This window comes from Mustela nivalis, assembly GCF_964662115.1.
Source record: "Mustela nivalis genome assembly, chromosome: 5".
Taxonomy (NCBI): Eukaryota; Metazoa; Chordata; class Mammalia; order Carnivora; family Mustelidae; genus Mustela; species Mustela nivalis.
Genome location: NC_139024.1, coordinates 1,863,033 through 1,888,353, shown reverse-complemented (window position 1 = coordinate 1,888,353; position 25,321 = coordinate 1,863,033). Strand labels below are relative to the sequence as shown.

General features: G+C 57.3%; 1 protein-coding gene and 1 long non-coding RNA gene across 4 annotated transcripts; one reads left to right on the top strand and one right to left on the bottom strand.

The window, feature by feature from the left end:
- The first annotated feature begins 1,284 nt into the window (after positions 1-1,284).
- LOC309864747 lies at positions 1,285-4,383 on the top strand. Its single transcript, XR_014311738.1, has 2 exons — positions 1,285-1,731; positions 1,811-4,383. It is a non-coding gene; the product is annotated as an uncharacterized lncRNA (long non-coding RNA).
- LOC309864736 (uncharacterized protein) lies at positions 2,757-25,258 on the bottom strand. Of its 3 annotated transcripts, XM_082730519.1 has the most exons (5): positions 24,004-25,258; positions 18,628-23,468; positions 13,424-13,652; positions 13,169-13,212; positions 2,757-3,321 (listed from the first exon to the last, which is right to left on the bottom strand). In XM_082730519.1, the coding sequence occupies exons 3-5, from the start codon at positions 13,551-13,553 to the stop codon at positions 3,190-3,192; spliced, it is 306 nt and encodes a 101-aa protein (XP_082586645.1). In that variant the 5' UTR covers positions 13,554-13,652; positions 18,628-23,468; positions 24,004-25,258; the 3' UTR covers positions 2,757-3,189. The 3 variants fall into 3 exon arrangements, 2 of the variants coding, with proteins under 2 accessions (XP_082586645.1, XP_082586646.1); XR_014311722.1 differs by lacking the exons at positions 13,169-13,212; positions 13,424-13,652; positions 18,628-23,468; positions 24,004-25,258 and adding exons at positions 5,829-7,113; positions 7,316-10,364; XM_082730520.1 differs by lacking the exons at positions 18,628-23,468; positions 24,004-25,258 and having other exon boundaries at positions 13,424-14,503.
- Positions 25,259-25,321: the final 63 nt, after the last annotated feature.

Below are 25,321 nucleotides of genomic sequence, written 5' to 3'. Positions count from 1 at the left end.
CAAACAGCATCTGGGGAGCAGAGGGTTATTTTTAAAAATCGGTCCCATCGTCTAAGATTTAAAGGAAAAAAACCTCACATTTTAATTGTCTTCAAAGAAACAAAAAGGAATCAGTGGTTCCCATGGCCAGGAGGTTTAATTTTTATCACCTTGAGATACCAAATTCATTAAAAGTTTCTACTTAGAGCTTAGATCTCATCCACCTTACAAGTCCCAGCAGCCCCCGTTCCCGGCCTCCCACAGAGCCCCTCCCTTGTAGATAATTTGTACATTTCAGTACGTTTAGATGAAATACCATTTTTATTAGCGACGACACGTGGTCCCTGACACACACCTCCCACTGCCCGGGGACCCACGGCGCCACTTCACCGGGAACGGGGCTGCTCTCTGCCCCAGGGCTGGTTTGAGACTGGGCTGCGGGAGGCCAGCGCAGGGGCTCCCCAGGGCCAGGACGGCGAGTCCGGTCGTATGCAGCTGCCCGCTGGGATCCGAGACGGCCAGCTGCTGTCCAGCCTCACGTTTCCAGCCCACATGGGCTGGAACCGCAAACCCGCATGGGAGCAGCCTCCTAGGAAGGACCAGGCCCCCGTGGGCTCTTGCTCTCGGTTCCCGGCTGGCAGGACGCTCGAGGTGGAACCAGTCCTTCTGCCCTGCACGGGGGAGTGGGGCCCAGGTGCTCCCCAACCGGTCCTTCCGGAAGCTCTTGGACGAAAGGGCACACCTCCTTGCATGAGCGTTGAGCTCACTGGAATCCGGAGGTGGAAAAGCAGCCTAACCAGTGTGACCGGCCCCAGGGCGTGGTGGGGAGGGAGTGACGTGTCAGTCCTGGGCCGGCCAGAGCTCAGAGGCCGCTCCAGCACTGCGGCTGTATTTGGGGACCTCAGCCCCAACCTCAGGAGGATCTGTGAATCCTGCATGGTGAGTGAGGGCACTAAGACTCGCTCCAATAAGCGCAGACGCCTGCTACGTGAGCGAGGTCCTCCCCGCAGGGCACAACCCATGACGTGTCACCTGCATCCTCGGTGCCCAGCGTCCCCGGCCACACTCTTGTCCCCACCTCCTCAAGCATCCTGTCCTGACCACCACTGCCGGCCACTCGGCCCTCTCAACTTCCAGGGCACCTCCATGAAGAGCCTCACAGCCGGCTCGAGCGTGGGTGGTGGAAATCAGCCCGAGGGGCGAGATCCAGGGTCCCTCGTGGACCCTCCAGGGGGCCACCTGGGGACCACCCCGGGAAGGACAGCTCCCCACCCTGGGAAGGAAGCTTGGAGAGTCAGTTGCTCAGAATCATGTATTTTCATGGTTTCTGCACGTTCGTGGCTTCCCAGAGTTCTCCTCTGCAGTTTGGGTAAAAGCTAGACCTGTTCTCACCAGGGAGAGGAGCCACAGATGCCCAGGCCCAGTCCTTCCTCGTGCTCACGGACCCCGTCGAGGCGTGTGGGCCCCTGGGGACGGCACAGGCACTGGAAGGTGTGAGCCCCTAGCGGGGTCCTGGCATCTCTCTGTCATCAGCCAGCCCAGTGACCTGGGGCCTGGCCCTGCTCCCGGAACCTATGCCTCATCTGTAAACAGGGAAAGGGTCCCAACCCTCTCCAGCCGCGTGTGAAAGTGTTCCCCATGTGAGAAGGGGTTACGGTTAGACCCTGTGGAACAGCAGACCCCGCCACGCCATGCCCAGGCTCATGGATGTGTGGGCTGAAGGCATGACCTCGCCCCGCCCTCCTCAACCCGGTGAGTTTTCCTCTGGCGTAAAGTAGACAGAGATTTTCACATTCCAGACCGTCCTTACAAAACTCTCCAAACTTTCCAGGTGACATTAAGACAGTTGTAGGTAAACACAACGAGCACAGTCAACCAACAGCACTGAAGGCACCAGCTGTTTCCCCAGCACAGGAGGTCCCAGATGCAGACACAGAGCTGTCCCCTCCGCGCTGAGACACGTGCCAACAAACGCAGCCGGGGTCCTCGACCTCGCTGGTCAGCGTGAGGCCATCCTGCCCGTGTCCTAGTGGCCGGGTCGCTGGCCCCACTGGAGCTTATGCTGACCCACCCCCCCACCACCCTGTGTCCTATCCCATGGAGCTCGGTGCTGAATGTCCAGCCCTGGGCCCCCAGCGCTCACATCGGGCACCGCCCACCCTTGGCCTGGCCCAGGACTGTGGGGTAAAGCACCTGGGTTTAGACTGAGGAAACGTATGAATAAGATCCAAACCCATCTCGAGAATTAACCAACAAAAGGAGAAAACCGAGTGTCCCAGGCCGGTGCTGCTGCCTGGGCGTCGGCCGCGCTCGGAGGAGAACCTGCCCCAATTAGGTCGCACATTAACTTCGACCTCCTGCACCGGCCCCAGGATTTCAAAGAGAGCATGAATCATAGAACTCGGAGGCTTGGGAAGAGACCTCAGAAACTGAGACCGTATCTCAGAACAGGACCTCTCAATGACAGAGCGCCCAGGCCTGGGGGACCGGGATGTCGCCGAGCCCCAGCCGGCGGGTGGGGACCTGGGATCACGCGTTCCCAAGGGTGGCCGCGCCCGCGCTCCGGAGAACAGCTGCTCATTCGGGAAGAGCGTGGCTGAGTGTGGGCCGGCGGGTCCCGCCCAGGACGGAGGGTGTGGGAACCCACAGAGCTGGGCCTTCGGGTCTGGGGCCCCTGGGGACCAGGACATGCAGCAGGCGGCTTGAGCTGTCAGGGAGAGCTTCCCTCCTGGCACCGGACACGAGTTGACGAATCCTCCCACTCACAGGCCAACACGTTGAACTTTTGAAAACAACTTTAGGGTTTTTATTCAGTATTATTATTATTTCACAACTGTTAAGTTTAAAGCAAAATGCAAGGATGTGATCAGAAGTGTTTTTCGCCCTTTGAAAAATGTTAATAAAATGCTTCACATGAATGAAACAGTTCTCTGGGGTCCGCCCACGGCGGGGGGAGCCCTGCAGTCTGTGCCATGGACGCGCTGGGTGGCCGGGGGCCAAGGGGCGCCTTTCTGTGTGTCCCGCGCTCCCCTGCGAGCGGCCCATGAAATTGGGCCTTCTGGAAGGACGTGGTGACCATACATGCTGTCACACGCTCGGCCTGTGTGACGCCCAGAAAGCCTCATCCAGCGTAAAATCACTGTAATACTTCGGCGTCACAGGTAATACTCCTGTTACCATTCCCTCCTCCGTCAGTGCCCGGGTTAGGGACTACACAACCACGCTGAAATCCTCCGTGCAGACCGGAGGCTTGTGAGGTCTGAAACTGGGTTGTTCTCTTAACTGGAATGGTGGCAAGTTCAGCTGCGTGGCAGACGGGAAGAAACGGAGCTTACACGACACCTGAGGGCCAGAAGGAAAAGGCTGATCAGCTCAAGCCTGCGAGACGGCTCGGCTCTGTGGGCCCTGACCACGGTCCCCAAGCACGAAGGGTGCCAGGCTGTGACCCCCAAAAACCCTTCCTGCTTTGGAAGATCAGGATTTCATGACTCACTGGGGCAAAGGTGTTGCCACCAAAGCTGCCTTCAATCTCACCTACAACTGCCTGGTTTTATGGGGCCACACCTCACCCCTTATGGGGCCCAGGAGACAGGAAGGTGACCTCAAGCTTGGGAATCTCAGGATGAAAAGCAGCGTCGGATCACTGAGTAAACTGCTGGAAGGTCACGGCATCTTCTAGAAGTAGCACTGGGCACAAACCACCCTTGGGGTTAACCCTTCCATTCCCAGCAGGCCTGGACTGCCTCCACCGGAGAACTTGCCGCCTCTGCACCCCCGCATCTCTCCTAAGAAGGCCTCAGTGTCCCGGGTGCAAGAGACATCTATCAAGTTAACCAAGTTTCGATCGAGTCCAAAACTGCATTAATTATTATTATCATTGCCCATTTTCATTGGTGGAACATGACTTTTTTTTAATTGGTGAAGTCGTGCCACTGTTTGGCATCGTGTAGACACACTATGAGGACTGACCAAGTGGAGCGTAGGACGGGTCTTTGCCTGCATATGGACATCCCAAGTTCAGACTCAGCCGATGCCCGGGGTCCAGCCTGTCCACACCTCCCCACGCTGGGGCGGCACGTGGCTGGGCACGGCCTGGGCTTTTCTGTGGCCTTCCATGGTCCCCCAGACGCTGGCATTGGGTCCCGCAGTCCCCACACCCCAGTTCACCCAAGGGAGACCCCGCCACCGACCCCATCTCCGAACCACACCACGGAGGCACGAGCCTTCCTGGGGTCCCCGAAGTACCCTCCCGCTGCTGGCGTCTGTCCGATCCCCGAGTCTGTGCGAGGCGCCGCGACGAGGGCCACAGGCTCCTCCTGTCCGGAGGGCTGTCATTTAGGGGAGACAGGCAGGCTAATTACTAACTCACACACAGCTGAGGGAAGTAAACGCTCTAATAACCGTGTGGACCGCGCGCTCCAGAGATGCCGGGCGCAGCCCTCAAACCCGGGTGGCGGCGTCGGGGCGAGGGGGGGTGTGAGCCGCCTCAAAGGGCACCGTGGGCGCCCACGGGCAACAGGAGGGGCCGGACCTGGAGCTGCGCTGAGTCTCCCACTTGCTGTCCGGCCGCCGGCCGCGGACGGACTCCAACATCCAGTGGGGTGTGAGGGCGCATGCTGGCCCGCCTCCTCTGCCCCATCCACTCGCCGCGCGACACGTGTGCCGCGGGCCCGCCATCTGCGCACCCGTGCGTGGGAGCAGGCATGTTTTCTGGCCCCTCCTCCCACCCAGCTGGCATGGTGTCGTGTTCGGAAGACCTTCCTGTCCCTGCTCCTGGAGCTCTTCCTCCTCCCAGGGGCTACACCGGGGCCCTCGCCACCTTCCATGCTCACAGACCGCGGGGCCGGGAGGCGCGTGCGGGAGTCGCATCGCGGTACGAGTGTGCACCAGGCGGACGGAGCCGCTCCTGGCGAGATCCGTGAGGCCTTCACTTTGGCCAATGGCTTGGCTTCCCAGCCACAGGTGCCCTGCCACGGGAGGCCCATGGCGCCTGACAGCGCCCGTGTCCACAGCCTGCCACCGGGTGCGAGGCCGGGCGTCGCCAGTCCCGTTCTGCGGCACTAGCTCACGGCCTCTCTGACACCAGTTAGACCAGTGAGTGAGGAGCCCCGTGCACGGCTGTCCACGGCGTGCTGACTGCTGAGCCCAGGGAAGCAGGAGGGCCTCACTGGCGCTGCCACTGGCTGCTGGCAAAGACTGTCAGGGGAGGCGGCCCAGGCCCCAGGGTTAGTCCCAAGGGTGGTTTGTGCCCAGTGCTACTCCCAGAAGCCAAAAAGCAAAACCCTGAGGACAGTGTGAGGAGGGGGTGGGAGCCCAGCCTGGCAGAGTGGGGCCCTAGGATCGCTCCTCTGCAGCCAGAGTCCTCACGGGCCTCAGGGGCTCTAGTGCCCACGCAGGGAGCCCCGCTGGCCCCATGCATGGACCTAGAAGCCTCAGCCCTCCGTGCTCAGGACCTGCCTGCCCTGCTCACACAGGCACAGGCCCCCAAGCCCCCCAGGACGACCAGCAGCGCGGGAAGGAGGTGCCGGGTCTGTCCCTCACGCAGGAGTCCGTGGCTGGGCTGGAAGTCCGAGCTTGTTTGAGTCAGTTAAAAAAAAGCGTAACTTGGGCACCTGGGTGGTTCAGTTGGTTGAGCGACGGCCTTCAGCTCAGGTCATGATCCCGGACTTCCCGGATCGAGTCCCGCATCAGGCTCCCAGCTCCTTGGGGAGTCTGCTTCTCCCTCTGACCTTCTCCTCGCTCATGCTCTCTCTCACTGTCTCTCTCAAATAAATAAATAAAATCTTAAAAAAAAACAAAAACAAAAAAAGCAAAACAAAACAAACAAACAAAAAACAAGCGTAACTTACACAGGCTGCCACTCCAGAGCGTTCCGTCCAGCCTGGGACAAAACCCTCTCCAGAAAAGTAATGTTTGGCTTGAACAAGCAGACAAGCAGTATCCCTCTGAGCTGCTGTCCTGATCTGGAACCAGGCCATGGAAGCAGGGGAGCGATTCTGTCCACGATGGGGCTCCCCACGGCCTCCACTCGCCCAGACACTGGGCTTGGGACATGTCACCGTGAAACAGCCCCTCTTCCCCAGCTGCCTGCGAGCCATCAGGAGGCAGGACACAGTGTCGCTCAAGCTGGCCCCTGACCTTGGCCCCAGATAGGCCTCCCAGACCTCTTACTTCATCTGTAAAATGGGGGGAGTGTGCATAAGATGTCGTCGAGACTGAATGCAGATCGTAGAGATCGTCCCTGCAGAGAGCCGGCAGTGACCAGTCTCCGGAGGGACGGTCCGGTGAGCCGAGCCATCCGATGCTGCGTGGGGTGGGAGCCGAGTGCGGCTGAGCGCCCCTCACCGCCCGCAGAGGCAGGCTCGGGGCAGGGTTCTCAGCCCCGGTCTAAGTGGAGAGGCCCGGAGGCAGCTGAGAGCTGGGCTTCGGCAGAGGGGGCCGCACGGAGCCGGGCACAAAGCTGAGGGTGCTGGGGGGGCTAGTGCAGGGAGGAGAAGCAAGGACGGGCTCAGGCCTGAGACACTGAGAGGCCCGGGAAGGAGTCAGGAGGGGAGGCCGAAGGGAGCAGCCCAGGGGGGTGGGAGGGAAGCAGGAGCGGGCTCTGGGGGAAGGGCAGGGAGCCGGGCCCGGGCCGAGGTTTGAAGAGAGACAGCGGCAGGAGTGCGGGCCTGGCCGAGCAGTGGGGGGCTGAGGGCCAGGGCTAAGGGGGGGCCAGCCAGAGGCAGCTCGTCAAGCTTGCAGCGGCGGCGAAGGAAAGCAGGGTTCCCGCAGGGCCAGCTCCCTGATTGTCCAGCACGGAGATGTTTGCCGAGCAGGTGGGCGTGTGCGCGGAAAGCTCTCTGCAGAGCTACGAGCCCTCCCCTGCCGGCCGGCCCTGCGGCAAGACAGCGGCCACCGGACCGTGGTCGGCCGGGAGCTGGGCTCTGAGGGCGGCGGGCACGCAGACGCCGTTCCAGGCTTCGGCAGCAAAGGGGCCGACGTGGGACCTGGGCCGTGCCGAAGCCGTCGTCCCTCTCGTCCCATGTGGGCTCTGCTCTGCTCGCTAAGGACGGTTCATCTTTCCTAGGTCCGAGCCTGTGGGAGTATCTCCCGGTCGTCCCCGTGGGCCCGTCTACCTTCACTGCTGCTCGTCGGCTGTGCGGACAGAAATCACATCGGGCGCCATGGAGAGACGGAGATCTCCAGGTCAAGAAGAGCGTCCCCGCTGAGACGGCCTGCCGCCCCCCCGCAGAGAGACCCGGCGGTGCCAGCAAGCTCTCCCTGTCCCCTCCTGCGTCCCACAGCCCTGATGAACGACCAGCAGGACAGCCCCTCGCAGACCCTCACCCCTACTCACTGGGGCCTCAGCGGGAGGTCAAGTCTCCCTTCTGGAACCTTCTCTGTCCCACGTCCGTCCTTCCGTCTGGCTGAGGAAAGTTCTCCCAGATCTGGGAGCTGAGCGGGAGCCAAGTGAGCAGACGTGGACGGTGTTGACCTCGAGCCTCGGGGCAGGGGCGTGAGGGCACCGCGGGGGAAGGGCAGCTGGAGCCTCGCTCAGAAACTCACTCGGGCTCTGCACGGCCCCAGCTTCCTGTCGGCCTTGAAGGGCCGAGGTCAGAGGCGAGGAAGGATTCTGACACTGTGGGGAGCCGGGGCCCCGTCCTCAGTTCCGCTTCCCTCTGTCCGGAGTCCGTGTGATTTGTGTCCCGAACGGAGCTCGCGCCATCTGTCTCCTGCCCAGTGAGCCTCGGCGGCGAGAAGCGGGGACACTCTGTCCCTTGGTTCAAAATGGGGACATGAGGACCATAATCGCGCGGCAGACACTGTTCCGAGCTCTTCCATGATGAATTCATTCACGCTCCCAACAGCCTTGTTTCCATCAACATCTCACCGCCGAGAAGACAGGGCTGTCCCAGAGTCCCCAAGGCCCCATGGAGAGGGTTTGGGGCCCTGGGTTGGCGGACCCGGGAGCGAGGCCCCACAGCCTAGCTCTCAGCCAGCACGCCGCACCGCCTCCATCCGCCCAGGGTGCGAGGTCGTGGCCACCCGCCCGCAGGCTGCCCGTCCCTCCGTCTCTCCTCCGTGGCTCTGTCCTTCCGCATGACTGCAGCTCTGGCCCTGACAAGCCTCGGGCCGCCGTCCGGACGAGGGGGCAGGGAAGGAAGACGTGAAGACGCACGTTGCCGCGGGCGTGATCACGCGCACCGGGCTGCTCGCTCGGGTCGGACGCGCTCGCGTCTGGCTGACAGCCCTCTCCTGCTTGTGTGCGGGGTCGAGCTCCCTGCCGACCCCTCCTCTGGGCCCTCGTCGTCCTCACCCTGACGTCCGTCCCCACACCTCCACCACCCTCCCGCCCCCCAGGAGAACCTTTCTGCTCTTCCCCGCACGATCCCCGAGTTCCAACAACGCTGCCTTTTGCCACGGCGTCACCTTCACCTACGGAAGGAGACTCATGGGATGTTCTGTGATGAACCACCCAAAAGGGAGGGACATGGGAGTGGGTTGTATGGATTAGTCAAATGATAACCGGGCCGGTCCAGTCACCCACGGCCCGGGCAGCCGACCCTGTGACCAGGGACACGCTCCTGGCTCCCGTGTGAAGTCGGGATGGCCCGAGAGCTCGTTCTCGCGTGTGTCACACCGCGTGCATTCAAACGCCAGCAGGCAGGCTACCGCCCGGGGACAGCCAGGGACAGCGTGAGCCCAGGACACAATGGAGTCTTTGTGTTTCCATCTGCAGCGAAGAGAGGAAAACAGCCTTGATCAACAGCTGACGCACATGGCCGCTGGGTTTTCAAACAGACACAGCCTTCCAGTGGGCTCCGTAGAGCCACGCCCCAGCTCCCTTGTCGTTGCGCTCCGTCCACGTTACGCTCCTGGGAAGCTGCCCCCTCGGGACAGGGCTGCAGACCAACGACAGGATGAAGACAAGAAAGAGTGATCCAGATACCCACTCGGTTTTGAAATGACACCATTGATGGCACCCGTGGGACGTTCGACGCCTGACCGTCTTCCTCCTCCTTCCCGGCGGAGGCCGGCTCAGCCGCCGTCTGGCTGAAGAGCGGCAGCTGGTGTGTACGGAGTGTGCGGCGGCAGAGAGTGCGGCTCGCCTCGTCCGAGGGCCTCCCTTGGGACCAGGCTTCTTGAGCCCTCGGGGTGGCGGCGGCCCCGCGGCCGGGCTGGGGCCGTGGGTGTGCGTACAGTCCAGATGGGCCACCAGGTGGCCGGTGTGGGTCCTGCCAGCCTCGTCACTCTCCCCTGGCCCCTGGATTTGCCAGTCCTGGACCAGAGGAGGACCAAAGGCTGGTGCCCAGTGGACACGCGGCGCCGTCACAGAGCATCTGCTACGAGTCGGACCCCGTCCCAACACCTGCGGCTGAGGCCGCCCTTTCGCAGCTCCATGTGCCGCGGCCGCTCCGGGCAAAGCCAGGGGAGTGCGCTCCTGACCCAGGTTTCCAGTGCGACATGCGTTCTACCGGACATGACTCCTGCTTGGTTTCTCTGCATCCCGATGGATTTCGAATCCCATATTTGTTACCTCCAATGCAGTCATCTTCAAAGAACCCACTGGCCTCAGATATCTGCATTAATCATAAACTCAAGTCTCTCAGAGAAAAGCTCGTGCCCAGGGCTCCCCTCCACGCTCCACACCACGGCAGAAGCTCCCAGGACCGCAAGCAAGACCTAAAAATACTCCATGGCCTCAATTAGGAAGAGCAGTTGGTGCAAGGAGACTGAGCCCGATGGGGTCGGGAGCTTCTCCTGGCCTTCTCACGGGGGCAGCGGGGTCCCCAGCGGACAGGGCCTGGGGACAAACAGGCTTCCAAGTGTAACGTGCTGCTCGGGACAGAGCTTGGAGCCTTCCAGAACTCAGCCCGGGCTCCACCCCTCAGGCAGGCCAGCTAGACAGGCTCATTTCTCACAAAGCAGAAGGTCAGCATCCAGGGCAGCAAGAATCCTAAGACTGACAGCGAGGGCTTCCGTCCCCTTCGGCCTCCCCCAGCAGCAGCGTGCTCCTGTGTCCCGGCACGCAAAGGCAGAGTCGGTCGGAAAGAGGACAAGCGGCTCCAGGAAGCACCCTGAACCTCCTGCCCAAATCTGACCCAGACCAGCATCGCTCATTCCTCCGGAGATGCGTGCCCGGCTCCCGGGGGCGAGCTCCCAGAGCCCATCCTGGAATGGACTGGCGGGACTCAACTTTTCCCTGACGTAGCTGACTCGTTCCTGGGGACGTGGGCCCGTTTCTGCAGGACAGCATGCCCCTGAGAGCCCACAAACCAAGATGGGCCCGTCACTCAACGCCCCTGTCACTTTTCTGTGGCCATCTGACCTCCACTGGCCGCGATCCCCGTGTTCAGACCTGAACACCTCCCCACCCCCGCCCCGGCTTGCTTTCCCACAAGGCCAGGATGGAGGTCATTCTGTCCCTGGCCTGAGAGCCAGGCTCATGTTCTTCGAAGGCGCGCAGACCCACTGGGACCAGCCTCGCGAGCCCCCGGGACCTCCGGCCTGCGCCCACGACTGGAAAGAGCACTGCCCGCCCACCATGCTGGGGCCGTGTTTCCACGGGAAGCCGCACGTGCTACCCAGAGCCATTTTGCTGACTATTACTATTTGGATTTTGTGACTAGCGGATCAACATTTTCCCCACTTGCCTTTTGGAGGGTCTAGAAGGTGACAGAGAGGCGACGGGCCCAGATTGCTGGGACCCGGAGGTTATGGGGATGGTCAGTGGAACTGGAGGCCCAGGAAGCCTCTCCCACCCGTCGGGTCTCCAGGCCAGGGCTGAGGTGAGCCATGGGCCTGGAGACCAGCCTACAGGAGGAGGGCCGTTGCCCCTGGGGGCTAGCGCGCTGTGCCCCAGACCAGGTCTGATGGGGTCAGTTGGTCACCAGCCAGCTCAGTCCCTGGCACGGCCCCCAAGGCAGACGGCCTCCCCGGGGCACGGATCCTTGGTCCGATCAGGTGGAGGGTTGGCCCCCAAGGTCACGTCCGGCGCCGGGCCAAGCTCCAGAGACTGACGGCAGGCCTCTCAAACACAGCAGACCTCGCAGGGCTGGGCGAGTGCTGGATGGCCTCGTCCTGGGGCTGTGGGTCCCTGCCACGGGCGCACAGGCGGCACGGGACTCCTGTACCTGGAGTCCTACCTGGTGGCCCGCTCCCGTGGCGCCTGCTACAGCCCACCTTGTGGACGAAAGCGGCCAAACTGGCCCTGCTGATTTCTCCGGTTCCTACCCTCCTCTCGGCTCTGCGGAGCACGTGGGTGGAGGCGAGGCAGTCGTGGAGACACTCGGCCGCTCTGCCTTCTGTGGAACCGTCTGGCTTCTCGGGAGACAGCACCTCTCTCCATCCCACCCCCGTGATATGAAAAATAATATGTCAAGGTTTTATCTAGTTTTGTACAGGGACCAAGTTTTCACTGAATAAACAGAATAAGTGACCAAAGGCAGCCTAGACGAATACAGAATTGGGCACATCTTTTAAAAGATGTATTTATTTACATTTATAAATAAATATAATCGATAATATAAAATAAATAAATATATACATAAATATTTATGTCTTTATTTATTTATTGGGGGAGGGGCGGGGAGAAAGTGTCTCCAGCAGAATCCCCGCTGAGCAGGGAGCCCTACGGGGGGCTCGATCCCATGACCCTGAGATCCTGACCGGAGCCAAAATCCAGAGTCACGCACTCCACCGGCGGAGCCCCCCAGACACCCCACAGAATCAGGCTCTTTTCTAACAACTGGGTCGTAACGTGACAGAGAAGTCTGGCGTGGGTCCCCGCACGCTAGTCCTAAATACACTTGTGACTTCTTTTCCTCCATTTCTGGTCTTACCCTGAAGCAGCCAATGTTTTTCTCCCACAGACACCGTCCCCAAGACTCACCAGGAAGTGACTTCGGGACAAGAAGGAGAACCGAAGGCCAGGCTTGGTGAGCGCAGAGGCGAGGAGGCCGCGGGGTTGGGACTCGGGAGCCCGCAGCCGGGAAGGCAGCAGCAGGTGTCGCCAACCCCGCCAGGTGGCCTGATACGAAGGAAGGAGCTGCGGGGCCTGGGTCTCCCCTCCCTTCCCCGCCCCCGTCCACCCTCCGCGGAAAACTAACAGGTAACCGGCAAAGCCTCTGCGGTCCCACCGCCTGGGGCAGGGCTCCCAGCAGGAAGCGGAATTCTCCGAAGGGGGTCTCGGGAGCTGGGCCCTCCGGTCCCGCGAACGGGAACACCCGCCTCCCGGGGCCTTGCCCCAAACACGGGGATCGCCGCCGCGCGTCAGGACGTGGGGTGACAGAGCAGGACACCAGCACCAGTCCCGGCTGGCGTGGAGCCTCGTGGGGGGACAACCAGGGAGGCCTGGGGCCACGCGTCCGCCCCCCCCCCCCCGTCCTCACCCCTGCCGGCGAGGGCTGCGGGGCGCCTGTCCCTCCTGCGGCCGCAGCAGCCGGCCACGGCTGTTCTCCAGGCAGGGCAAACCCTCAAGACTCTCCAGGCTTCGGCGGCCAGAAATCTGTCGTGTTCTCTTACAGCCATTTCTCATAGACGCCTCCCTGGACTTTGTTTTCCCCGGCGGCACCTCTCACGTCCTGATCCCCGATATCCGTCCACTGCCTGCAGGACGCTGTGCCCCCACCAGGCAGGCCTCCTTCCCACACACGGCCCCAGCTCTGTGACACTGTCCGCTCCTTCCTTCTTGACGCCCCCACTCTCCGTGGCTTCCAAAGACCTTTCCTCCTCCACACGACCCTGTTCCTGTCCGTCCAGGATGGCCCAAACTCCGAGCTTCCTGCTGAGTCCCCACCCCAGCCCACCGCTGTCCCGGCACCTCCTCTACGCGCCACCCCAAACTGCCTGCAAGACCAAACCCAAGCCCCAGCTTAGGACGCAAACCCAAGCCCCAGCTTAGGAGGCGAAGCCTTCCAAGAGTACGTCCTTCTCCACCGACCCAACTGTGTAGAGCACATCACACCTTGGACGGCAGCCCACACCATCCCACGAGCCCTGTCCATGGGCACCTTCTCCATGCCGCCTGCCCATGGCCCCAGACGTCCCAGAACCTTCCAGATGATGTGGACAAGGCTCTGCTCTCCCTTCTGCTTCCCGTGAGCCTGACGCCAGGCCGGCTCATGCTCCACTCTACCTCAAGGCTTCGAGTGTTTCAGACCCTCCTGCCGCCTCAGACTCCCGGTGCCATCCGTGGGCTGTTACTCACCTGGCAGCCCCGCGGGCATGGGCCGTGTACGAGGACGCGAGCACCTTCAGGAAAGAGGAAGACCTGCCCCATGAATCGCTGTAATCATTCTGTCTGTCTCCGTCCATGCAGGCACTCCGTGCTGTGGGAACAGCCAGAATAGTTAATAACTGCGCTAATTAGCACAAGGATGTTGATAAATGGCACAATATATCCCCCTGGTTCTCTAGACAATGAAATTATTCCATAAACATGTGTTCATACATAATCACTTACCCAGATCGAAGAATTCCAGCACAAATTGTTTATCCAAGCCTTCCAATACTTTCCAAGTCATCAACGGGCCTTGGAAGGTGTGGGACGATTTCCGGTAGGTACAGGTGTTCCGGGAAGAACACCGGTTCATGACCGGGTCTATACGGCGTCTGCGGCGACACCCGTACCAAATGCGCAGTCATCAGGTGACTTTAGTCTCCAAGGAGGAGTTCTCTGGACATCGATGACCCTGTTCATGGCACAGAAACCCTGGTCAGTGCTTGCTGGAGTCTAAGGGACTCCTCCAACCCAGCAACACTGTCTGGCACTTCGTGCTTCCAGTGTCTCCGCTGTCAAACTGGATCGTAAACACTGGCTGTTGCGTTGTCGTGTTCAGTTAGCGGGCAGCCTTTTCTCCATCTTCAGAACCTCACATGGCCTTTCACCTAATTCCAGAATATCAAAAATGTGAAAACCATAATACTTCATTTTATTTTCTTAGTTCTTCCAATTAGACCCCAAGTGCATTTTTACATAATTTATTAGACAAGCTGGCTGCTTTTCCTCTTGGAATAGGTATTCATGTTTCATTTCCAATGTCGTATCTGATTTCTTCCCTCGAATATCAGCCTGCACTTTTCCCTCCTGGCCTCATTTGCTGACTTTATATATTCACTGGCTCACAACGAACACCCACCAGGAGGGAGGCACCGTTCCAGGGGTGCAGGACACACCAGCCACGACTCTCAGCAACAGAATAAGAGAGCTCTCTGTCCTGGGGGCCTGACGGTGTAGAGGAAAGAAAGTAAATATTAAACAGAGCACGAGAGAAAGTGCCGTGTGTGTCAAGGACAGGAGTGGGTGTGGGGAAGCCCCAGACCGGGGACGGCGATCCAGAGGGTCTCCGGCCTACAAGAATAAGTACGTGAAAGCTTTCTTCACCCTCGCTGTAATGACTGAACCGAGTCTTTCCTACGATGCTAAGGAAAGTATTGACTCCTCTGTTGGAGCGTCGTGTTACGAAAGCCCGTCTTCAAATATCTAACCACCTTGTTATTAGAGAAACCGCACAGATGCGGACACCCGGCTGCACTGGCTACCCACGAGGCCCACAAACTCTCCCAATTTACGTCACACCTAGTGTTTATTTCTCTCCACTGTTTTCTTGATATTTGAAACAAATATAAAGCTTTGGGGGCAAAGATAAAAGGTGATCAACTTACATATTTTATTCAATCATCCAGATATAATCAAATGTGGTCATTTTAGACAACCTAAATGAAAACATCCAGAAACTTGAATGAAAATGGGGTAGCAATAATATACCCTCTCTATGTAATTAATTACAATTAAGTTACAATTCCAGTGTAATTATAATTATGGGGACATTGTTTATGCACACCTGACGTGTTTTACTTGGGAATATTTCCCAGGGAAATTGTTAAAGGACGAATAATAATGATCAAAATGTACTACATGCACCCTTTCCACACCCAGGAAATCATGAAATCATCCAACTATCTTCCAAATCCCTGTGTTTTGCCCTTCAAATACATGATTACAATATTCTTAGGTGAAAGTGATGAAGTGTGGCCGGTAACAGTTGAAATTATGCTGCCCGGGTTTGTCAGTTTTCCCGGAAGTTGTTTTCACGCTTCAGCAGACACGTATTTTCACTCTGCAGCATCAACATCTAGTTCACAATGAAGCATCTACATCAGTGTTACCCTTTTTTTTTCAAGTGCTATTAAGTGTTTCATGTCTGAAACGCTTGATTACTTTTAGTCGCAGAGGTAGTATTAAAGATGAGGATAGTACTTTCTAAACATTTTTCATTTACTTTATCGATATCTTTTCATAAACAATTTTCCCAAGCTTTTATTACTTCCAATGTTTACTATGTGAAACTGAATTAGGATTTTTTTTAAAATTTTCCTCTTTAATTATTGCAAGGATTCATTATGGAAACCACGGGGCTCTAAAAGTACATGATTATCTTTGTGCTAAAATATGTAGATGATTAACATTTTTAATTTTTAACATTATAAATGATGACACCATTTGCATCTGCCTTTATACCAATGTCAATAAGCCTCTCATATTTTGTTGAAATAGTAAAATTGTTTTTAATTCAGGAATGCTGCTGTTCTGATTCATTTTTGCATAATATCAAATCCTGTTCCAAGCTGGTCTGGTATTTACACAGTATCAGAAGACACTCCCAGCCACAGATGTTCTTACTTCTCCCTAGTTCTCCCAAGATTTAGAAGATGGGTGCCTGTGAGATTTAAAGGGACCATTAACCCACTTATCCAGAGTGGTGTTTGCTTGTAATATTTTATTATAAATCCTGCAGTTACTACTTACATACAAAACAAAGCACACCATGAAAATAAAACTCAGGAAACAGTAAGATACAAAGCTGGGGTATCTGTGGTTGTCGTGATGATCTACAACAATCAGCATGAGCTATGTTAGAATTCCTATGATTATGAAACAGTGCCCCTCTTCTGGCTTCCATTTTGCTACTTCTCAGCCGCTCTGGAGACACTGCAGTATCTTCACACATGGTCGTTCCTGACAAGATGTTGTTGCCTGGCGGCATCTGGGTATGCTACTGCATCTCTGCCTCACTTGCTGCGTGCACAGCTGAACTCAACGGAGTTAAATTATCAGCATCAAGGGTTATCCTTTCAACACGCAAATGGCTTTTATGTCTAACTAAAGGAGTGAAGAGTTGGCTATCCCCATCTGTTGCCCTCACTGCCCTCCCCATGCCAGCACAAGCAGGCCCGCCCTGAGTGTTCCAGAGCCAGTGGGCAGTCGTAGTCAGTGTGCTTTGATATACCTCCCTCTGTGGTGCTTCTCCCAGCCTGGACCAGACTGCTTACACCGTTCTATGTCAGGATCTGCAGGCCTCCCCCATGGAGCTCGGGGCTATGTTCGTCACCCTGGCATCTTAGGTCAACATGTTCTCATACTGGACTGTCAAAAAGCCTCATCACTTTACCTGGTTTCCTTCTCTGAGTGTTGTGAGGACAAAGAGAAAATGCGCACAGAGGGCCTGGTTCATCTTAAGCAGCAGTTCAGCGTTAGCTATCCTCATCATACTGTGCTTGAACCAGACCTCTGGATACTATCTGGGTTTTCCCCTGACTCTTTTGTCATCCATGCCGACACAAGCCGTGCTCCTGCCCTGGCACTTCCTGTGTGTGTGCGCTTTAGGGTCAGCTGCAAACGTGCCCCCATCATCCCTTGGACTTGTCCTTTCAAGGCCTGGATTCTATCAGTTTTTTACTAACTGCAGGTCTGATCATCCCATTTAGGTATTTTTAAATCAGTATTCTGTTTCTCTTTCTTCTGTTGCTTTCATGTGGAGAATTTCCCAACATCCACACAGAAGAATAAACAGTAACGCTGTGACCAGTTAAGTTTATAATTTGCTGACTAATGCTGCCATAGGGTTGATGAACACTGCAATTCTTACACAGATTTGGAATTTCTTGCAGCCTCTCTCAACTGTCTAAATATTTAGACACATGGTATCTAAGCCATACTATGTCTCTCCCCAAGTACTCTGCTCCCAGCTTGGCCCATGAATAGAGAATGAGATAGTTTTGTTTATGGTGGAGTGGGAGAGTCTTTTTTGAGAAATACCAAGAATTAGGGTTTCCAAGCTGGGAGGGATTCTTTAGAGAAGTGGGAGAGTTGCTATAACCAGTGAGGTTCATGGCGGCAATGCTGGAAGTGAGAGTTTTATCAGCGGGAGACCTGTTTCTGCAGACCATGTGGACAGCGGTCTGGAGCACTGTCCTCCCTCCTGTAGGGGACCAGTCTCTCAGTGCCCACCATGAGTCCATGGAGGAGGGAGGGAAGGTCACAGGGCGTCAGTGCTGGGAGCCCAGGGTAATGGAAGGCATGACTGGGGAAACAAAAATAGGAAAACTTTAGCTTCAGCTCAAGATTTCAAAAGTATCTATCCCAAACACATGCACGTGAAAGCTGTCATGAGAGGTGGACGAACCTCCTGCCCTCTGCGTGTATCTGTCCACTGACGTTCTGAGCTGGGAGAAACCTGCTTCCAGTCAGAAGCGTTAGCTGAACCATCCCGGTCAGATAAACCCGAGTCTGCACAGGTGGCCTTTTCTGAGTCTGGCTCACCTCTCTCCATAGGGGCCCCGGAATCCTCTTGCTTTGAGCTCTTTCCCTGCAACCTCCTCCTTTTAGGGCCGATCAATAAAATGATTTGCAGCCCAAGAACAAGAAAAAAAAGAACCAGATTGTTTGTCTGACCTAGCCTTCATCGTCATCACCGTCGTCATCATCATCATCATCTGAGGCACAACGAAGCTCACGCGGTGAGGAGGTAACACCAGGTGCGATGGTGAGACACTGACATGCAACCCCGTGGCCCCGTGGGAGTAACGGGACTGTCTGATTCTGTTTAAAACAGCATCAACCAAATTCCCAGGCCTCGTGGTCCGCGGCTTCTGGGGGGGTGGGGCACATACTACACTCAGGGCTGTGTCCTTTACACAGGGTCTTTCATCTCGGACCCCCCCAGCACCAGGCAGGTGTGGGCTATGTTCAGAGGGCTGCCATGCAGTGTCTCCACCGCGGATGGCCGACAGGTCCCTTACCACACCAGCACCAGCCGGCTGTGACCGTCTTCCTCTGGCCCCGAGGCCAAACTAAGCGCTGAACCGCATACTACACACTGTCTGTCAGCTCCCCGAGCACCTTGGCTACAGTTGGCCTATTGCCCTAAATAGGTCCCCAGTCACAGCCGGGCTCCTCCTGTAGCCTTCTCCCCCAGCTCCACCCCTGCACTCCCTGCCCCGACCCGTCCAGGCTCCGTTGGCAGCACTACCTCCCTACCACGCCCACACGCGCCACGTCTCCCCCTCCCCACGCTCCTCCCCAAATGCTCCTGCTCAGACCTCCAGGACTCAGGAATGACAGAGGCTCCTAATCTGTCCCACACCAGGACACCAACTGGTTTGTCTGGTTCTGGAGACTTTCCTCCCATCTGGTCCCAGCACTCAGAGGACGCTTGACTCCTCGAACCTTCCGGCCCCTCCCCCAGCCCTAGCTCCAGCCACTTCCTCAGCCTCTGTCATGCCACCTCTCTGGGACAAATCTGTCATTCTCCGTGCGTGACACATGCTTCCCCTCCCCCCGTCACATCCCCACACCGCAAGCCCATTCTGCAGATCAGGACGCACCTCAGAATGGCAGGACCCGCCAGCTGAGCAGGGCCAGAGTAGGGCTCCTGGGGCCGGACCCAGTGGGGGCCTCAGATCGTTCACCCCGAGAGTCGCCACGCGCGTCCTCTCCTTCCTGGCCGGCTGTCCAGGCCCCTGAGGTGCGGGAGGAGCTCCGGACAGGGAAGCGGGTGCCTGACTGGAGACTACAAGCTCGCAGTAAGTCACACGAGCAGAGACACGAGCACGGACGGCTGAGTGCAGGGAGACGTAGGACTGAAGGGAGGAAGTGAGGGGCGAAGCCACCTCAGCTCCGGAAGGGAAAAGGCAAGTGTTCAAGGCCGCAGCGGCCACGGACCGGGAGCCTCGGAGGCGCCTGGAGCGTGGGGCGCACGGCGGGGCCTTCCCTGCCTCCCAGGGCGGCGCGGGGACACCGGCCTGGCTCCGGTCCTGCCTGCCCTGCCCCCCGTGCTGGATCCTGCCCCCAACAGTGTCTGCAGATTTGGCCCCGGCCCCCCCACCACTCCCTGCGCCGTCCTCTGGACAGGAGCATCCAACATCCAAACGCGGCTCCTCCCCGTCGCGGTGCGCGCCGAGCGGGGAAGGTTGGGGGGAGCATCACGGGGGCTGCAAACCCCCGGACGCCCTAGACACGGAGGTGACTGAAGGACTTTTGAGAACATCAGCCTGGTCAGCGCCTGGTGACAGGGGCGACCACACTCCTTGCGGCGGGCGCCACGCAGGGCGTCCCCTCACTCTGCCGTCCACCTCAACTAACAGGAGACCGTGTGTCCACGAGCCTCCGTTAGAGGCGCTGGGCAGGATTCTAGCCAGGACGGCCAGCCTCCTCCTGCGCTTTCCTCCTCGTCCGCACTGCCCTCCTCCCTCTGCAGGGCCTGGGGATGGGGCCCCGCCTCCCAGGCCCCTGGGGCCACCCAGCTCCCCTGGGGAAGATCTGCGGGCCTCCATGGCTGTGCCCCGCCCCGCCCCATTCGTGACCTCCACGGGCCGCGGTGTGGGTCTCGTGTGTCCTGTTAGCAGGCGCCCGGGCCACCCGGCCCACGGCGGTCCGCAGGGGCTCTGGGACGAAACAGACTCCCCCTCTGGTGACCGTCCCGCTGGAGCACCCCGCCCTCCGTCTGCGGCTGTGGCTGTGGTGGAAGTCAAGCCTTCAGGGAAACGCAAGCACGAAGCACTCAAACCGCCTCGGCCCAGGCCCCCGGTCGTGAGTAACCAGTCACTCAGACCCACTCAGCGGACGAACCGGCTGAGGTCAAGCCTCAGAGCAAACACAGGCCTGAACAACTGTTCAAGTCTGTCCTGTGCCGCAACCCCCCCAACCACTCGGGCTTGGCCTGGGCACTTCCCCGGGTCAAGGACAGGCACTGGTGCAGGCGAACACATCTTCCCGTCCCGCGTGGTCCCAGGAGGAGCGGGAGGTAGGGGGCCGGCACCGACGGGCAGTCGCTCCCACTGGTTTCGGGGCCTCCGAGTGCCCGCAGAGCCACAGCACACACGCCCAAAGCCGCCTGCCACCCACAGTTCTGATGGGACGTCATCTTTCGCAAGGCGTGTCCTCCCCCTGTCGCACAGGGTAGGAGACGGAGCAGACGCAGGCGGACCACTCGGCTGGGGTTCAACACCCTGACTAGGTGTCCTAGACCCTGAATGTCTACACCGCAGAGCTGCTTCTCGACCCTTCATGTGAACACCAGCTGCCTGGGGGGCCCTCGGAGGCTGACAGAAATTCCTCCAGGAGCAAGGCACCCTCACCTGCAGGGCCTTTGTGCCCCGTCCTCTGGGACAGCTCCTGCCCATCCCTGATTCCATGACTGGTCTCAGACTTGCTGTCAGCAAGACCCCCGGGGAGCGGAACCAACACAGGCATCTGAACAGAGGAGGATCGTAAGGAACCGGCTCCAGGGGTCTGGGGAGCGGACAAGTCTGAAGTCCGCGGAGCCGGTGGGCCGGCTGGACACTCGGGGACGAGTGACACCAGCTTACGTCTGAAGGCCATCTAGAGGCCGAACTCCTTCTTAGGAAACCTCAGTCTTTGCCCTTGAAGCCTTAATCTGATTGGACGAGGCCCACCACATTAATGCGCGATCCTCAGAGCGGACTGATTTAAAATGTGAATCCACACAGTGACTCTGCAGCCGCATCTGCCGGGTGTTTGCACAGACAGCTGGTCGTCATAGTTGACCCAGAAATTCAGCCATCACAAAGTTTCACCTTCTTCCTTCCCTTTATCATGGTATCTACAGCTCAAGCTTTGTATCAGCCTCCGAAACGGCTTCTCCACAGCCCCTTCCCTCCGGTGCGCTTCCTCAGCACACCCAACGCCCCACCTTCCCATCTGCAGATGCAGCTCTGACGAAAGCCCCTCACTAGTTCTCCCCGTGTAGTCGTGCTGCGTTCGTCTCCTGCCGCGCTGGCATACCCTCCCCCCAGGACCTCGGGCCTTCCCTTTACCTGGAGCAGCAGGTTTCAAACGTCTGCGGCCTGGGATCCATTTCCAATTATTGAGGGGCCCAGCCAGCCTTGGCTTACGTGGGTCATGTCTGCAATACTGCATTTGAAATTAAACCTGAGAAGTATTTAAATTCTGCACTAATTCCTTCAAAAATAAGAACGCATCCATTTCATGTTAGTATAAACGACATACTTTTATGAGAAAATGTATTTCCCAAATGAAAAACAAGGTTAAAAAAAGTGCCGAAATAGTGTACGTTCGCAGATATCTTTCATGTCAGCTTCACAGAAGAAGCCTGGACCCGTGTCTGCTTCGGCTTTCAGTCCATTGCGATGTGTTGCCCTGGTTGAGTCCGGAAAGGGAACAGTATTTTAAGATAATTGTATTTTCAGATCATGGAAGAGCTCTTCCTCTGGTAACACACCACAACCAGAGACGCGTTTACTTCTTAGAGATTAATTGCGACGTGAAATCTGAAAGCGAATCCATGAGCTTTTCACACTCCCGAGCGTTAAAATCCGCTAGCCTGTCTTCCACTGAACTGCCCCCATTGGGTCCTCACTCATTCGAGGTTTGGGAGTCGCAAGCAGGGGTCCTTCGGAAAGTTCTGATTCACTGGGTTTCGCAGGTCTTGCAGGTGTTGACATATTTCATACAATATTAAAAAGACACGGTTGTTAGTATTATCATCAATCTCTTCAGAAAAGGGTCTTTAAATATTGGGAAGCGGTCAAGCTTGTGGTGGTGAATACACCTTTTCCAAGATTCTAATTTTCACACAAAACTTCAAATTTGGTCCTTGCCAAGAAATATTGTCAGTTATTCCCCTCAACGAGACAGGCTCACTTCAGTCATTTTCTGGAAAATGTCTTCCAAGGACCCAGATTACTGGGTCACTTGTTCTTCTGAGTAAAAGGGGGACTCAGTGGGGAGGTGGGGGGGTGGCTCCAGCAGGAGCTCTGGGGGGACAGCCTGTCACCGCCTCTGCGTGCAACAGAGCTTGACGCCATCTGCGCACTCGACGGTTGAGACTCACTGGAGTGACTCACTGTCCGTAGCTGAAACTGGCGCTTCGATTGCCACCGTCCCTTAGTGTGAAGGACCCAGTGACCACGTGTGCGTTGGAGCCGCTGTGCTTGCCTGTCCAGACACAAAGATGTCGCGGTTTCGTTACAGATGTTATTTGTACTCCGCTGCACAGCGACAACAGTATGAGCCGACAACCATTTGGATTGTGAGGACCCTTGAGCAGGATCCCCAGGGAACCCCACTCTGAGAACCGCTGGCCTGGGGCTCTGTAGTCATCCAGCTCCCAACACCCAGCACCGCGCGAGAGGCCGGCGTATCCCTTCACGTTGGAAAACAACCAAACGACCGCTCATGTCCGTCAGACCCGGATTACAACGCTAGCTCGGTTACGAGCGCGTGACCTGCTGAAGACGAACCAGGCTTCATTGACTTCCGTCTTCTCGCGTCCGTCACACGCATCGCTGTGGGGATGGCCGAGTGGACGCGGGGGACGCGCCGCCATCGGGGAGCGTCCGCTCCCTTCCCTGGTCCTCGCCGGGGCCGAGAAGGGCTGTGATTCCCTGAGAGCTCGGACGGGCTGTGATCAAGGCGCTACTCCGGCCCCTGGTCCTTGAAGGCGGTTCCCAGCTCTCCAGAGGGACGCTCGCGACGGCATCCTCCCCGAGGACGAGCGCGCTGTAACCCGCCTCTTCGCACGCGAACGTCGGTGTTTCCGGAATTATCCGTTTCTGAGCCAGTCCTCCAGTTGTCCCTTGCGCCACACGTGTATGTCCCCCCATGGCCAAAGGGCGGCCTCGGGAAGACAGACTGTTTCGAAGCCCCTGGAGCTCCTTCGCTGTGGTGCTGCATAGCTGGAGAGCAGACCGGCCCACTGGGCACGGTCTTCGGAGCCACGGTGATGACCACCGTCTCTCTCGCTGCTGGGGGCCGGGGATACAGAGGGGGCATGGCAGGCTGTCTGTCCCCACTCTGTGATGTCTGGGATGGCCGTCGTGAAGGCTGTCCCACCCCCAAGCTGGGAGCCCAGCGGGTCCCTCAGCCTGAACGCCCACAGGTGGCCTCCTCGCGTGGCCTGGGCTTCCTCACGACAGGGCAGCCGGGTTCCCAGGCGGGGAGCCTGACAGAACCAGGCCGGAGCTCCTTCCGAAGCCACAGAGCCTCGCTCACCGGTCAGCAAGCAACAAGGTCCCACAGGTGTTCCACGGGAGGACTCACTGACCTCAGCCCCGGGGAGGAATGCCATTCAGGCCAAGTTCCAGGAAAACGATGTGTCCGGAGCGAAATGGGCAGGTGCGGCTGCCTTTGCAAAACGGCACCGGCGACACCCTCTGAAATCCCGGCAAACGCAGGCCAGCGTGCACTCGGGAACGCGTGCGTGGAGACGGTTTTCTCGGCTGTGGGACGGGTCCTGGCGCTGCCTGGACGGTCACGGGACTGACGTTCCCTGCTCGGCTCACCTGGTTCTCCCCCAGCGAATGGCAGGTTCTCTGAAGGCGGAAACCGAGTCTTGGGGCCTCAGGTACCCGCAGTGCCTCGTAGGCGCTCAGCAAGCCCCGGCTAGAAGGAAGGACTTAGGAGGGAAGGGGGGAAGAGGGGAGGGTCTTCAGGCTGCCTCGAACTTGAAGACACGGGCGGTTCTAGTGTCAAGACCCCGCTCTCAGCAGGGAGAGAAAGAAAGGTGCTCTGCGACGGAAGGGAAGCAAGCGTGAATCAATCCGCTGCGCTGCTCTCTCCCCAAGGCTAAGAGCAGGCTTTGTCCGAAGGGTGAGAAGAGTCAGTCTTAGAAAAAGCTCATCTCTGGACACATTTTGTAAATTGAGAAAGTTGCCCCAGGATGTTCTGATTCAAATCAAGTAAAAACTACTGTACCAAATAGCGAGTTTGCCTATGCTTACTTTGTATGTGTCAGGGGATTTTTGCCCTTCTAAGAGAAAGAACTCATTTAAATCTCTAATGTACATTTCCTTTGAAAGCAAAATGAAGAGAACAATTCAGATAGTCAGCATTTTTAAATAGTGGTGCTGGGTCAGAAACGGAAGCTTTCTTATTTTGAAAATCAAAGTTACCGTGCCTGGGGGGCTCAGAGGGTTAAGCCTCTGCCTTCGGCTCAGGTCATGATCTCTGGGTCCGCATCGGGCTCTCTGCTCAGCGGGGAGCTGCCTCCCCACCCTGCCTCTGCCCCTCCCCCTGCTCCTACATGCTCACTCTCTCTCTCTTCCTCAAATAGGTAAATGAAATATTTTTTTTAAAAATTAGCCAGTGGAAAATAAAAGTTAAATCCGATTAATCTGGAGGTTCACATAAAATCTGATCATGAAAATCAGCCTTTTTAACTACTCAAAGATCATGAAAATGGAGAATATTCTCAAATCCATCCTGAGCTAGGAATTCTCCCAAATCACTCTTAATATTTCTGTATGACATCATCATCATTTTTAAATGACTGCGCTTTTCTCCCCAACACTCTTCTTGCTTCCACTGTCAGGCAGCCTCTTGTGAAACCAGCCCGAGTTCTGGGGCAAGCTTGGTTTACCTTCCTCCGAGTTTCCTGCCCCAGGGACAGGGCAGAGCCTCGGCTCAGACTTTGACCTCAAAACCAGGCCCTGCTTTGAGATCTTTTGGAATTATTGTAATTCATGTTTTTAATATGTCATTTCTGAGTGTTTGAAAATATTAATTCTATTTAATTTCAGAACAGGTCATGTACTCATTTGATCAGACACCTGCTAACTTCCCAACTCCCCAGCAGGCAACTGCGGCCCATGGTTAATAAAGTCAACCCCACACAGTGTCTCCAGCAAAGCCCGCTGCTTATCCTTGGACCTAAAAGTCAGAACTTCGGGCTTTCGCAAGAAAGAGGAAAGGAAAAAACCCTCGTCTTCTTTAAAAACAAAGGGTGATCTGGTATGAATTTTTCGGATAACTTGCTGCATAGCCCCGTGCCCCGGAGCTCAGAGTGGCCCTCAGCCCTGGCTGGGGCCACTGTGAGCTGCCGCTACCGCCCAGCACATGACCTTTGAGACCTCGGGGATTCCAGAGTTTCAGTGGAATGTCAATTTATGAACGCAGAGATCCATTGCATTCCCCCCCGAAGAGATCGAGTCCGGTGGCTAAATGGAAACTTTAAAAAGAAGAATTATGTTTGCAAAACATTTGCTGGTGCTTAACTTTCAATATGCCTGCGCTAGGTACATTGATATTAATAACTAACGC